Raw genomic sequence first — 13452 nt, 5'->3', positions numbered from 1 at the left:
AGCCAGTAGCCAACGAGCCAAATTAACCCTAATTAAAAGTAAAAAAAAAATATTTAAAATACAAAATCCTAAGAAATATATATAAATTTATAAAAAAATAGAATTAAAATGGTTTACATGACGGACCAAATATAGGCCTTTTTTTTTCAAGTCAAAATTTTACCAACCTTGCTTGGCCCAACCCGACTTGTGGTTTATTAGGGATTATTGTCTTTGTAGTTGTCAAGTACGTTTTATTTTTCCTATTAGATCACACAAAATCATTTTAAATTTTGTTAGGGGACTAAGATAACTCTTGTATTTGTTTGAGTAAGAATTTATAGGAATTTGAGTTTACTAAACCACAAAAGTTGGCGAGGTGGTGGTGCGGCAGTGACAATCCGATTGTGACACTGTGGATTGGGCCGGAGTGGCGGAAATGCTATGTTAATGGGTGGAAAGTGCAAAGGAGGAGAAATCGGAGAAGAAGAAAGAAGAAGGGTCTGGGCGCAAAAATGTATTATTTAGCGAGTGCTATGCTAGTACATTAATGAAATTTGCATCAATTTAGCGGATGCTAACAAGACGTTAAGTCAAACAATCAAGTTCATTAATTACCCATTAGCGGTAACCTAGTTCTAAGAAAAATACATTTTTAGCGTCATCTAACTGATGTTAAATATTTTTATATTTTTAAAAAATACAATATGAAATATTGTGTTTTCTTTGTGTATTATTGTCAATGTCAAAACTAATGTTACCTTGTAAATACTATTTTTAATGGATAACCTCATCTTTTCAAAGTGAAAACAATATGTATTACACTCCCAGTTAGCTACAGAAAAATGCTATTTGCCCAATCTACCTCAACAACTATTATTTTGGCTGGAAGGAGTTTTAATTGAAAAATTGTGTAGGTAAAATTTTGTAAAGATAAAGAACATTAATCATTAGATATTGTTTTACTCGCCTATTAGCTAATAAGGACTTGAATTGACACATAAAACAACGTGGAATTATATTACTAGTATATAGGAATCTATTCAATTGGTTGGCAGATTACCATGAATGTGTGCCAAACTTGTCCTTAGTCATTTAACAAAGTGACAAGCCATTAAGTCTTTTCCACTCCCAAGTCTCAATACAGGTAAAAATAGCAAAAATTATTATTCTTTTCTCTCGGTGTGTGCCTGAGAGAGAGAGAGAGAGAGAGAGAAGAAAAACCTCCTTCGCGGAAACTACTAAATAGTTTGAATATGGAAATATGTGTTTCCTATAGTTGGACCATTCTAGTCATGGCGTGCGGAATATCCAAGGATAAATAGCCAGCACACGGGTCTTTGGAAACGAAGTTGAAGCGGGGAAGAGAAAAAGAACTAGCTAGCTTGCTAGAGTGTGAGAACTCTAGCATATACTAGTACTACTACATTCCTCCATCTTCCTTTTTATTTTTCACCATAAAAAAACCAGAGCACAAAGATGGTGAGAGCTCCTTGTTGTGAAAAGATGGGTTTGAAGAAGGGTCCTTGGGCTACCGAGGAAGATCAAATTCTCACATCTTACATCCAAAAACATGGCCATGGCAATTGGCGTGCCCTCCCAAAGCAAGCAGGTATTTCTATAGTTCTATAATTACTTCAATTGAACAAATATTATCTCCAATTTATGACATGCTTTTATACACCATAGTATGTGTATAAATGGCCTAGCCTTGTCTAGATTTTGACATTTAGTGCTATAAATTAAACTTTATGGTTCTCAAAGCTTATTGAATGTCATGCATCAAGATATACATGTGTGTTGATTTTTTTTCTTCTTCTAAATTCTGTGATAAATTGCTCAGGCCTTCTAAGGTGTGGGAAAAGCTGCAGACTCCGCTGGATTAACTATTTGAGGCCTGATATCAAGAGAGGGAATTTCACAATTGAAGAAGAAGAAACTATCATTAAGCTGCATGAGATGTTGGGAAACAGGTATATTCACTGATCATTTCCTTCCTTGAACCCATATGACATTAATCATGCTAATTAACTTATCATCAAAAAAGCTTTACAAGACAAAGCATCATGCATATATGCCACCCATCCAATTCCTGGTTTACACGTGATGCTGTTAATGATTTTTTTTTTTAATTTGCTGAAATTATATGAATGTGCGGTTGTGTTTCTTAAGTTTCCCTTTTCCTTGATAGATAATACTAAACAGTAAACAAGATTGAAGTGGTAGGGACCAGGGGCAATAATTGTCAACTTGGAAGAAAATTAAAATGAAAAGGTTGTGTTATTGAATATTTATTCTATAATGGGGACTCCAGTGTTGCACGAGAAAATCGAGGTATGATCCTCCACCTTTGACGGTGCAAGTTATCATACAAAGAGTGCAGGAGAAATAATTATGCTGATATGCTGCTATAACAAATTATGTGCATCAAGAAAATACCAGTGTGTCATTAATTAATCTATAAAACATCAGAACCAATAAATAAAAAATTAAAGATATTGCTAACCAGTACCCTTAACACATTAATTACGGAATTAAAATAAAAAAATATTTATGGTGTAAATCATAGGAGAACTTAAAAAAGATCATGGACTATGCAATGTTCTACCTCTCCAGTAAAAACATTTTTACTTTGTTTCTTAACCAATATCCTATAAAAACTTGTTAGTGTTTAAAAAAATAAATAAAAGGTGGGGTCGCGAATCTCCGATCAATTAGAATTTAGATCTGCCTTGATGCTTGCACGAAACATGGTGTGGCAGTTTATGGCACATGCAACTACAACATGTGTTAGACGTACATACCAATATGAGCATGGGATTCACTGTCCCTGTAATCTTCAATTAAGACAACATCGATGCTTGTTGTTTTCTGACCCGCTAGAATTAAACAATGGGAACGCGAATCTCGCGCAATTATTTCATTAATATAATAATTAACCATTTTGATCCTTATTTTCAGGTGGTCAGCAATTGCAGCCAAATTGCCAGGAAGAACTGACAATGAGATAAAAAATGTTTGGCACACCAATTTGAAGAAGAGGCTGCTGAAATCAGACCAGTCCAAGCCAAGTTCCAAAAGAGCCACTAAGCCAAAAATTAAACGTTCTGATTCCAATTCCAGCATCATAACTCAATCAGAACCTGCTCATCTTAGATTCAGAGAAATGGACACAACATCAACAGCATGCAATACTTCTAGTAGTGATTTTTCATCAGTCACGGTTGGTGACAGCAAAAATATTATCAAGAGTGAAGACATAGAGTCTATGGAAACAATGCCTGTGATAGATGAGAGCTTTTGGTCAGAAGCTGCAATTGATGATGAAACCCCCACCATGTCATCACAATCTTTGATCACAATCTCAAATGACATGCCACTTCAATACCCTTTTGCTAACTATGAGGAAACTTTCCAACAGAGTCATGCTTATGATTCAAACTTTGATGATGGCATGGATTTCTGGTATGACATATTCACCAGGACCAATGATTCAATAGAATTGTCAGAGTTCTGAATTTTTCATGTGACACGTTGAATGAGGGTATTATTAAATTTGGCAGATAGAGTAGTTTAAATGAAATGGTATAGCTTGAATTTGACCGTTACAACTAAAGGGTACGATAATTTCTGGTGTGGGGACAGCATTATCACCAGCTGCAAGATCTAGAGGCATCCATTGACAAAGAAACCAGCCAGAGTAATGCGAAAAGGCTAATGATATGTAATGTACACATGTAATCTACTAGTGAAATCACTGACTTTCTTTCTTTTAGTTGAAGACAGCGATGCTCTAACATTTTTGTATTTTAGAAAATTATAGTTTAATTAGGCTAGAGTTACTTGATTGTAATATCAATAAATGATGTATTAAGTATGTGAATTATTCAAAAAATTTATGCCCCTTGTTGAGCTTTCTTGTGCATTTTCTTTCGGGTTTTTTTATTGGCATGATTATGCATGAAAGAATAATTTACACCGAAATGGATGATCAGATTTGAAAAAAGTCCATTGTGAATTTGGTTTTATTGCAACTTGCAATCGATTTGTTGGATGACGGAAAGAAAATATTTTGGCTGCCAACGTAAACTGTTCATTGGACATGTGGATGGGTTAATGGCACTATATTTTGGACCACAAATTTCAACCTTCACATTAAATAGAAAATTAAAATTAAAATGCAATTAATATTATTTTAGCATCAAAGTGGATCATAATTTATCTATGAAAAAATCTGGATCATTATTTAGTAAACAATTTGAGAATAATTGCATATATACTCACAAAGGTTGGGTCAAATGCTTAGAGGTGTAAGAAAACCTATTAACTTAGATCGACTAAGCTCATCATATCTTATCTTGAATGTGCTTATACACACATCACTTACATGTATATGTATATAGATATAGATATTGATATAGATCTCACAACAGTCTCACACGAGTTCCACTTCCACACATTGATGAGTGGTGACCTAAAGGTGTTGGCCATGAAAAATATTTTCCATGTGAACTGATTGATACCACTTCGGTTAGTGTCTCTTAAATTCAACTTTATTACTAGATCCAGAGAAAATGAGCTCTTTTTACTTTTCCAAACCAAGTTAAGGGTATACTATTGAAAAAGTACGTGGTTTCTTTCTTGATAGGACCAAGACCAAGTGCATGTTTAGAAGACTTGCAAACTTGTTGGCCTTCAAACTAACATCAATTTGGCATTTTATTTGCGGAAGCAAACTCGGCAGATGAGCACTTTTCTTTTTAAAATGGATTTCTGATCAATTGTTAATTTTATTAAAACTAATATAGTAAAAAAAACATAAATAAAATAAGTCACAATTGTTATGTGAATAACATGAAGATGTTTCTCATGGTTTATTCTTGTAATTAGGCGCTAGTTTCATTTGGCTTTGCATAATTGTATTTAATTCTGGCATTCTCTATTGCAGGTTGAGACAAAAATGTTAAATACCCAATTAATGTATAAGTTACAACATCTTTGTCTTTTAATTTTTCCTTCTTCGTTGTTGACATATATAGGAAGGTGTAACCTCTGGAGCTCTCTTCGTTCTATATATTGATTCAAGTCTTAATTATTGATTTTTTATTTGTATATTCTTCAAAAATAAATAGAAGATTAACTCTGTAAAGATTTTACCAGAGGAAACTTCCAAGGGCACTTGACTTGCAATTCTCACTCAGAAGTCAGAAGAATATTACAATCTTTCAATTCTCACTTGTAGACAATTAACCTTTAAGTCTTTTGAGCAAAAAGTTACAAGAATTTAGCACTGTGCAACTAACATATTGCCTTAACCTTAAAAATGGTTGAGAATCTTGTTAGAATATCCTCTGCTAAGCTGCTTGATCCTCTAATATGCTTATTATTTTATTTATTTTAGTTTGAGAGCGTATATAATCACAAACAATTCCACTTCTTGAGTGCTAGCGTTCTAAACCTCAACGTGTACATCATTTCAAGTCTATGCAAAAAGGAGATTTGTGAAAATAAATTCTATCGTTTTAATTTGGAGAAGTTAATACTATACTTAACTACTCTTCTACCTTGAAAAGGTTATGCCTGAAGAAATACTAATTATAATCTAGCATGACATATGCTAAGGATGAATACCAAAATATCATTGATTTGAATAGATAAATTAAACTTAAATTTCTTAAATAAAGTCTCATATTGAAACCTTGTGAATATAAAAAATATGATTGGAATTTTTTTATATTAAAGATAGCAAATCCTTTGATAAAGATTAATTATGAATAAAATTAATCGAACTTTAATAAATGGAATCAAGGTTAAAAGTAAACTAAAACCATGATAAGAATTTGAAAGACGGAAGTTATTCTGTTCATATATGAAAATGTTTTTAGGAATACTTCGTCTTTTCATGTGGATTGAGACCAAAAGAAATTTTTGCTTTGTTGCTTTTTATATGAATGACATTCTCACCGGCCCATTGATGTCAAGTCGAAGCCTAACCTTTACCTCATTACAATTAGACCTTCTCTTAAAGACTTAAACCATTACCTTAATCATTGTGTTTCTCTACTTTCAACCTATACCAAATAGTATTAAAATTGTCGTAATCAACCTATACCTATTGGATAATGATAAAGTTATTGATTCTGGTGGTATTTTTTTTTATTATTATTGAAGTTTGGATATATGCAAGAGAATAAGATATTCTTTAACTTAGTAAGTTATTGAACCAAATTTTGAAATCCAAAAAGGAGTTTGATAAGTGAAAGACTTTAGATCCTCACAAGTGAAATATTTAATATTCTGTAAATTACATAAGATTAATTTATAAATCACATTATGAAATTAAAAGAAAATACGATTACTAATAAGCTGAGAGTAGAGATAAGAATTATATATATATATATATATATATATAAAGAGACATTAAACTACACTAATATAATTTTAATAATTATTTTACGATTTTTATAACTTTATATAAAATGTGATTTTTATTGATTAAACATTTAAATTATATCTATATATTACCAATCAAAATCATTTATATCAAATTAAATTAAACAACAATAAAAAGATAATCAAATGATTCACATTTTAGTATATTTTAAAATATTTATATTTTGTCAAAATTTCTCATTTTAATATAGATAAGATTGACAAATATCATGAAAAAATGTTATCTAGTATTATTATTAATGTTTTTGATAGATTAGTTTAATTATAAATTATCAACTCACATCACTTGCTAATTGTAATTTTTAAATTTTTTAAGTGAATTAATTTTAGTCTTTAAATTATTTAAATTGAGTGACTGAGATTTAATATAAATAAATCTTATTCCATATATATATATATATATATATATATATATATATATATATATATATATATATATATATATTACCATAAGATTTAAAAGAGAAGTTATTTATCTCTTTGGAAGATTGGTGGAGAGATATTAAAGTAAATAAAAGAGACTTAACATGTAACCTTTCTTAAATTTTTAGGTCTCCCTACTCTGCCTTACCTTTTTACTTACAGATAATAAGGGAAAAAGGTCCTGCAACTACATTTTGAGGAAAATTACCAGATAAAAAGAGCTTTGTAATTTAATACCTCTAGTCGTTCTTATAAGAAACAAGTGAGCTAGTGCATAGTATAGAAACCCGATACATGCTAATAATGCACACTTGATGAGTATAGAATAAAAAACAAACAATTAATATAAAGAGATAAAATAAAAAAAAAAGATCCCTTACGAAAGCCTATAGAATAGATATATACCCTGTCAAAGTATTTTGGAAAAATCCACCTCAACAGAACCGAAAATTAATGAAGAACAAGAAAAGCAAATCGAAATGTAACACACAGAATAGTGGAGATAAATAATAATGTCTGCAACCTCAGGCTAGCATTTCCAGAAATTCCTGCAAAGACCTCTCTTTTTGAAGCCTCATTTCTTCGCGGAACTTGGCAATGAACTCCTCTACCTTCTGATCAACGTGAAGCTCGGGGGTCTTAGCAACCAAAGCCTTCCATGCATCCTCTATAGTATCCATGCTACTGTCAATGATCACCTCTTTGCCTCTGCTTGTTTTCCCTTGATCATGTGCATGCACAGAAGAAGGCTCAGTAAAGAGGTTATCTATGCGTATGGCAGACATGTTCTTCTTGCAATGATGAACATGGTAATTATTCGAAGGGAGAGAGCAACGACGACGACCTCTCGAGGGTATGAGATGATGAAGGGAGTGCAAGATGGCAAGGAGGTGTTTGAAGGTGGCTTCGATGGATTTTGGAATGTTGAGTTTGTGGACTTTTGATTGCACTTTCTTGGAGATGCTCTTCCAAGTCTTCTTGGCAGGCTCAAGCTTCTTTCCTACCCTCAGACGAGACATATCCCAACAAAAACACTTTTGGTTGGAAAGAAGATGAGAGAAAAGAAGGGATTGGACACAAGGTAGGAGAATAAGGTGAAGGAAGTTTTAATATAATTTCTTTCTTCTCAATTATCTCCATTGATTTCTATTGCATCGAATGTGGAACATTAGTCTGTTAATTTGGAATAACTAATCAAAAGAAGAAAAATGATTTGATTTATGTATGATTTTTTATTCATTTTGGAAGCTTAAAATATGAATTCATTTTATTTGAAAATAATCTTAATTAAAAGTTAATGCATTTGGAAACTCAGCAAAATTTTGATTTGATTTGATTTTAGTTTAGGTTTAATAAACTGATAAATTTATTCTCATATGTTTACCTATTTTAATTCTAATTCTAACTAAGGATAATAATTTTTTTTTATATTTTTTTGTAAGATAATTTTTTTTATTAAACTCATACTTTTCATTTTTATTTATAAAGTATTTAAATTCAAATGATTAAACATAAGAGATTAATATGTTGAAGTTAAGGTGAAATCATTGAAAAATTATGTTCGAATAGTAATTTAATATTTGATAAAAATAATTCTTAATTATATTTAGTCACCTAACAGATAAATCTTAAATTATTTAGAGTCTTTTTTTTCTAATGAACCAAAAGGTTAAAAAAAATTAAAGTATATAAACATAAAGGTTGGTTTAACGATCAATTTAAAAACCTTATGTTTGATAATTAAATTCTAAATCAAATCAAAAGACGTTTAGTAAATATTTTTCATTCCTGAAAATGTTTTTAGATGCATTTTAATCTAAAAAAAATATTAAATAAAGAAATAAATGAGATAAAATAAAAGAAAAGTGAAAAATTATCTTAAACATTTTCATGAAAATATATATTCTCATATTTGTTAAAAGGTAAAAGAAATATTCGCAGACATAACTCATCCTTAGGAATCTATATTCTAAATGTTTTCGTATTTTCAAATTCTCTTGTAAAGGGGTGGAAATCTTCATAATTAAATTCTAAATCAAATCAAAAGATGTTTAGTAAATGCTTTCCATTCTTGGAAAATTTTTAAAATGTATCTTAGTTTAAAACAAAAATATTAAGTAAATAAATAAATGAGGTAAAATAAGAGAAAAATGAGAAATTATTTTAAATATTCCCATAAAAATATAAGATTCTCACTCCTTTGGAACATTTCAGGAATTTTATTGAATTTTCAGGAATGTGAATATGGAAATATATATTTTCATGTTTGTTAAAAGGTAAAATAAATATTCGCATGCATAACTCATTCTCAAAAATTTATATTGTACATGTTTCTCTATCTTCATATTCGGGATAAGAATCTTACATTCCTAAGTATGAGAATGTTTAAAATAAATTTTCTCTTTCTTTTTATTCACCTCATTTATTTAATTGACTAATATTTTCATTTTTAAGTTAAATTAAATTTAAGAACATTTCCAAGAATTAGAAGTATGTACCACATATCTTTGATGTAAATAACATTTTCAATATAATCAAATTCGTGAAACAATTATCCCTTTTAAAAATAGAAAGATGCAAAAACATGTGTAGTATGTATTTTTAGGAATAAATTATTCCTAGAAATATTTTTTTATCACCTTCTAACAAACAAGAAAAAATATATTATTTCCACTATGCAGGAATCCAATAAGATTTCATGAAACAAGTGTCTTCTTTATCTATGTATATAATAAAACTCCTTTCGTTCTTCAAACCCCATTTAAAACTTGATTATTTAAAGTTGAATAAAATTAATTTCGATAGAATTAATTTTGAATTATTGAACATAAATGGAATGTATGTCAAAAATAATTTCAATTACAGATTTTACATTAAATCGTGTTACAATAGGAATTGATTCCAATGGTTTCAAAGAGACACTTAGTCCTAATTTTTAGGCCTCCATATACCAGTAAATTAAAAAATCTATGCATTTGCACATGTCGTTTCATTTTTACGCATGTTTGAAATATACTTATTTATAAAATTAATTTTTACATTGAGACAATCACAGTTATTCATTTCTCTAAAAATGTTGAAAAAGTGAGAATATTCAAATAGAAAAAGTAATTCAACCAAATCCCAACTTATTAGGCTATATAAATATTTGCTTGTTATAAGATATTTAAAATTGATATCATTATCATTATTCCTACCCGTTTTCGATCATTTTAAGTTGATATACTTTTTGGGGAGAAAGGGGAGAGTTGGAATGACATATAACATGAATTATTAGCATGTAATCAACTTTATTTTGTGCACAAGTACAATAATATGATTTTTTAACTCAATAAAAAAAATATAAACGTTTGTAGCATTTATATATAATGAGAGTTGTTTAATGTGTTGTTTAACAAAAAAAATTATTTTACTCTTATAATCAACTATTGTTATGAGTTATTTAATTTTATATTAAATATAAGAGAGAAAAATGTAATATTTATAAATTAAATAACTTATTAATAAATATAAGAAAGAAAAAATTAATTGAATTATTTAAAATTGAGGTGACAGAAGTTAGATTGTTTATATAAATATCTTATAAGATATCCTAAGTGTGTCAATTCAAGAAAAAGATGCGAGCATAATTGAGAACGGTCTTCCAAGCCTTCCATTGCACGAACAAAAAATTGAGTACAAATTCTAGATACAGAAAATTAAACTCAACTTATAAATATTATGTCTATTTCTTTGTACTTTAATATGTTTATATTATTTAATTATGAATTTATTATTTTTTGGGATATGATATATGTTTATATTATTTTTTGGGATATGATATGCAACCCTAAGCAATAAGGAATATCTCCAATAAAAAAATTTTAAGTTATTTTTAGGGTTCTCACAATACTTTTTTAGTTTCACAATATCATGTCATTCATAAAAAATCTATATATAATTTTGTTTTAATGATAAAAAAATCACACTTCCATATTTTTTAAATTATTAAATAATTAAACACAATAACTTTGAAGGAAAAAAACAGTTAGAATCATATTTTTTTATTAGTAAGAAATAATTTTTTTAAGAAGATACAAATCTCATTTTTAAAAAATTCTTCCTACTATATGGATTTACTCTAATGGAAAAAAAACTTTAGAAACCCTTCAAAAAAAATCCCCATTGAAGATGTTCCAAGGGAGCTTAGGGTAAGGATCTTGTGAGCCAAGTATAACTGTGGGGTGGCCACTATACCAGTCATTAGAAACTCTAACAATGCGTCTCATGTCTGAGAAGCTATAGTTTCTTAATGGCATAATATGGGGAACAACTTAGCTTGGAACGTTCATAACGGTAATTCAGTTTCTCAACTTAGCTTGGCCTTTTAACAAAATTAACATCATATCTCCCCCGAAATCAGCATATACGATACCACTTACCATGTACTAAAACCAGCACCCCTTTTAAATATTCGCACAGAGGAAGAAAACTATGAATTTAAGACCAAGAAATTAATAATATTTTCTTCTTCTTGTGCACAACTCAAGAAATTAACAAAATGAAAATAACGTAAATTGTTAATTATCAATTCTGCACAATGCTACAACTTTTATTGCTAATTCCCCTTTCCATTTCAGAAAACAATTTCCCAGCAAAAAAGTAAGACCCTTTTTACAAACACTTAGTCCTAATTTTTTTGGCCTCGATACTCTGCCTTTTTACCTACAGATAACACGGGAAAGCTTTATCTTTGACACTTAAAAGAAGGTCCTGCAACTACGTTGAGTTTTCTAGATGTTAATGCATCCTTGATGAGATATACAGGAGAATGAAGAATAAAAACAATGTAAAGAGGGTAAATAATCCCTTACAAAAGCCTAAAGAATAGATATATATCCTGCCACAGTTTTTTTTGGCAAAATCCACTTAAACTGGCTACCTTAAAAGAAAATCCATAGAACCATGTTCCATAGGTCAGTATGAATAACACACATAAATTTCAGGAACCTCGGGCTAGCATCTCCTGAAATTCAAGCAAAGACCTCTCTTTCTGAAGCCTCATATCTTCACGAAACTTGGAAATGAATTCTTCTGCCTTCTGATCCACGTGTAGCTGAGGTGACTTAGCAACCAAAGCCTTCCATGCATCCTCTATAGTATTCATGTCACTGCTCCCTTCTGCCAAATCCTTTTTTATCACCTCTTTGCCTCTGCTTGTTTCCCCTTGATCATGTGCATGCACAGAAGAAGAAGCAGGCTCAGTAAAGAGGTCATCTATGCTTATGGCAGATATGTTCTTCTTGCTATGAACATGAACATGAACATGGTAATTATTAGAAGCGAGAGACCGACGACGACCTCTCGAGCGTATGAGGTAATGAAGGGAGTGCAAGGAGGCAAGAAGGCGTTTGAAGGTGGTTTTGATGGCTTTAGGAATGTTGAGTTTTTGGACTTTTGATTGCACTTTGTTGGAGAAGCTCTTCCAAGCCTTCTTAGCAGGTTGGAGCTTCTTTCCTAGCCTCAGACGAGACATATCCCAACTAAAACACTTTTGGTTGGAAAGAAGGGACTGGAACGAGGTTGTCTAAAACAGGTGGGAGAGTTAGAACTTTGAGAACTAAGAAATTGTTCTTATGGTGGAGGGAGTTTTGATGCAGTGTTTTTATGTAATTTCTTTCTCCTCAAGTCTCTCCATTATCTTTGTGGTGTGGTGTCACATTGCGACATCATTAGTCAAAAGAATCACTCGAGTACTATTTGTTTGATTTCTATATTATTGCATCCAATGTGGAACATGAGTCTGTTATATAGGAATAACTAATCATTAATCAGAAGAAATTATGATTCTTTTATTCATTAGGGAAGTTTAAAATATGAATTGATTTTATTTAGAAAAAATTCTACTTTAAAGGTTTATGCATTTGGAAATTCAATAAATTTTGATTTGATTTTAGTTTTAATATACTGATCATTTTACCTATTCTAACTAAGGTTAAGGATTATTTTTTTATATTGAAAACATACTTTTCATTTATTTATAAAGTGTTTTAAAATAAAGTTTTTTTTATCCGTATAAATTAATTAAAAGGAGATTTATGGTAATTCGTGTGTTATGTTCAACCAACCTGAATTAGACTACCCTTTGTACATGAAGGTTGATTTACCCGTCAATTTAAAATCTTATATTTGATAATTAAATTCTAAATCAAATTAAATCAGTTCCAACTTTAATATTCCAAACAAAATCAAATATTCAGAGATATTGGTCAAGAAAGATAGGTACAAGTTGAAATGTATTCAGATAAAAATTAAAAAAAAAATGCAATTTTTTAGTGCAAGTATGTCGCTTTCGGCATAATTGACAGCTTTCAAGCAACCTTGTTTGCTAAGTTTATAAGGAAAGCTCACTTCCGTGAACCCCACCATATGAGATTGGGAGGGAAGTGCCGGCATGAACTTTAAGTCTTCAATTTCTTTTTTAAGATATAGCTCCGATTTTCTCCCTCAGATTTGTTAACAGTATAGTTAGGTTGTGTTTGACAGTCAATTACATGGGATAATAGCAGCCACTTGTTTCCACTTTGCTTGAATAACGATTACTACAAATTGTACGGC

The 13452-nt window shown here is 30.2% G+C and overlaps 3 protein-coding genes across 3 annotated transcripts; 1 reads left to right on the top strand and 2 right to left on the bottom strand.

The window, feature by feature from the left end:
* The first annotated feature begins 1236 nt into the window (after positions 1–1236).
* On the top strand, positions 1237–3894 carry LOC114403883 (transcription factor MYB13-like). The gene is made up of 3 exons (XM_028367095.1): positions 1237–1591; positions 1823–1952; positions 2941–3894. The coding sequence occupies exons 1-3, from the start codon at positions 1459–1461 to the stop codon at positions 3494–3496; spliced, it is 819 nt and encodes a 272-aa protein (XP_028222896.1). The 5' UTR covers positions 1237–1458; the 3' UTR covers positions 3497–3894.
* A 3440-nt stretch (positions 3895–7334) lies between these two features.
* Positions 7335–7916, bottom strand: LOC114402613. Its single transcript, XM_028365262.1, has one exon. It carries the CDS (start codon positions 7872–7874, stop codon positions 7380–7382), a length of 495 nt encoding a protein of 164 aa, XP_028221063.1. The 5' UTR covers positions 7875–7916; the 3' UTR covers positions 7335–7379.
* A 3509-nt stretch (positions 7917–11425) lies between these two features.
* Positions 11426–12580, bottom strand: LOC114402724. The gene has a single exon (XM_028365386.1). The coding sequence runs from the start codon at positions 12368–12370 to the stop codon at positions 11837–11839; it is 534 nt and encodes a 177-aa protein (XP_028221187.1). The 5' UTR covers positions 12371–12580; the 3' UTR covers positions 11426–11836.
* Between the last annotated feature and the right edge of the window lie 872 nt (positions 12581–13452).

Source organism: Glycine soja, chromosome 20 (assembly GCF_004193775.1).
Source record: "Glycine soja cultivar W05 chromosome 20, ASM419377v2, whole genome shotgun sequence".
In the NCBI taxonomy this organism is placed as follows: domain Eukaryota; kingdom Viridiplantae; phylum Streptophyta; class Magnoliopsida; order Fabales; family Fabaceae; genus Glycine; species Glycine soja.
Note: the sequence above shows the minus strand (reverse complement) of the source record. Positions and strands in the feature narration are given on the sequence as shown.

Bases quoted from the DNA above. Each gene is read 5' to 3' on its own strand.
- LOC114403883 (XM_028367095.1), top strand. From the start codon at position 1,459: ATGGTGAGAGCTCCTTGTTGTGAAAAGATGGGTTTGAAGAAGGGTCCT. The intron at 1,592-1,822 runs GTATTTCTATAG...TAAATTGCTCAG, and splicing joins TGCCCTCCCAAAGCAAGCAG to GCCTTCTAAGGTGTGGGAAA. The intron at 1,953-2,940 runs GTATATTCACTG...CCTTATTTTCAG, and splicing joins CATGAGATGTTGGGAAACAG to GTGGTCAGCAATTGCAGCCA.
- LOC114402613 (XM_028365262.1), bottom strand. From the start codon at position 7,874: ATGTCTCGTCTGAGGGTAGGAAAGAAGCTTGAGCCTGCCAAGAAGACT.
- LOC114402724 (XM_028365386.1), bottom strand. From the start codon at position 12,370: ATGTCTCGTCTGAGGCTAGGAAAGAAGCTCCAACCTGCTAAGAAGGCT.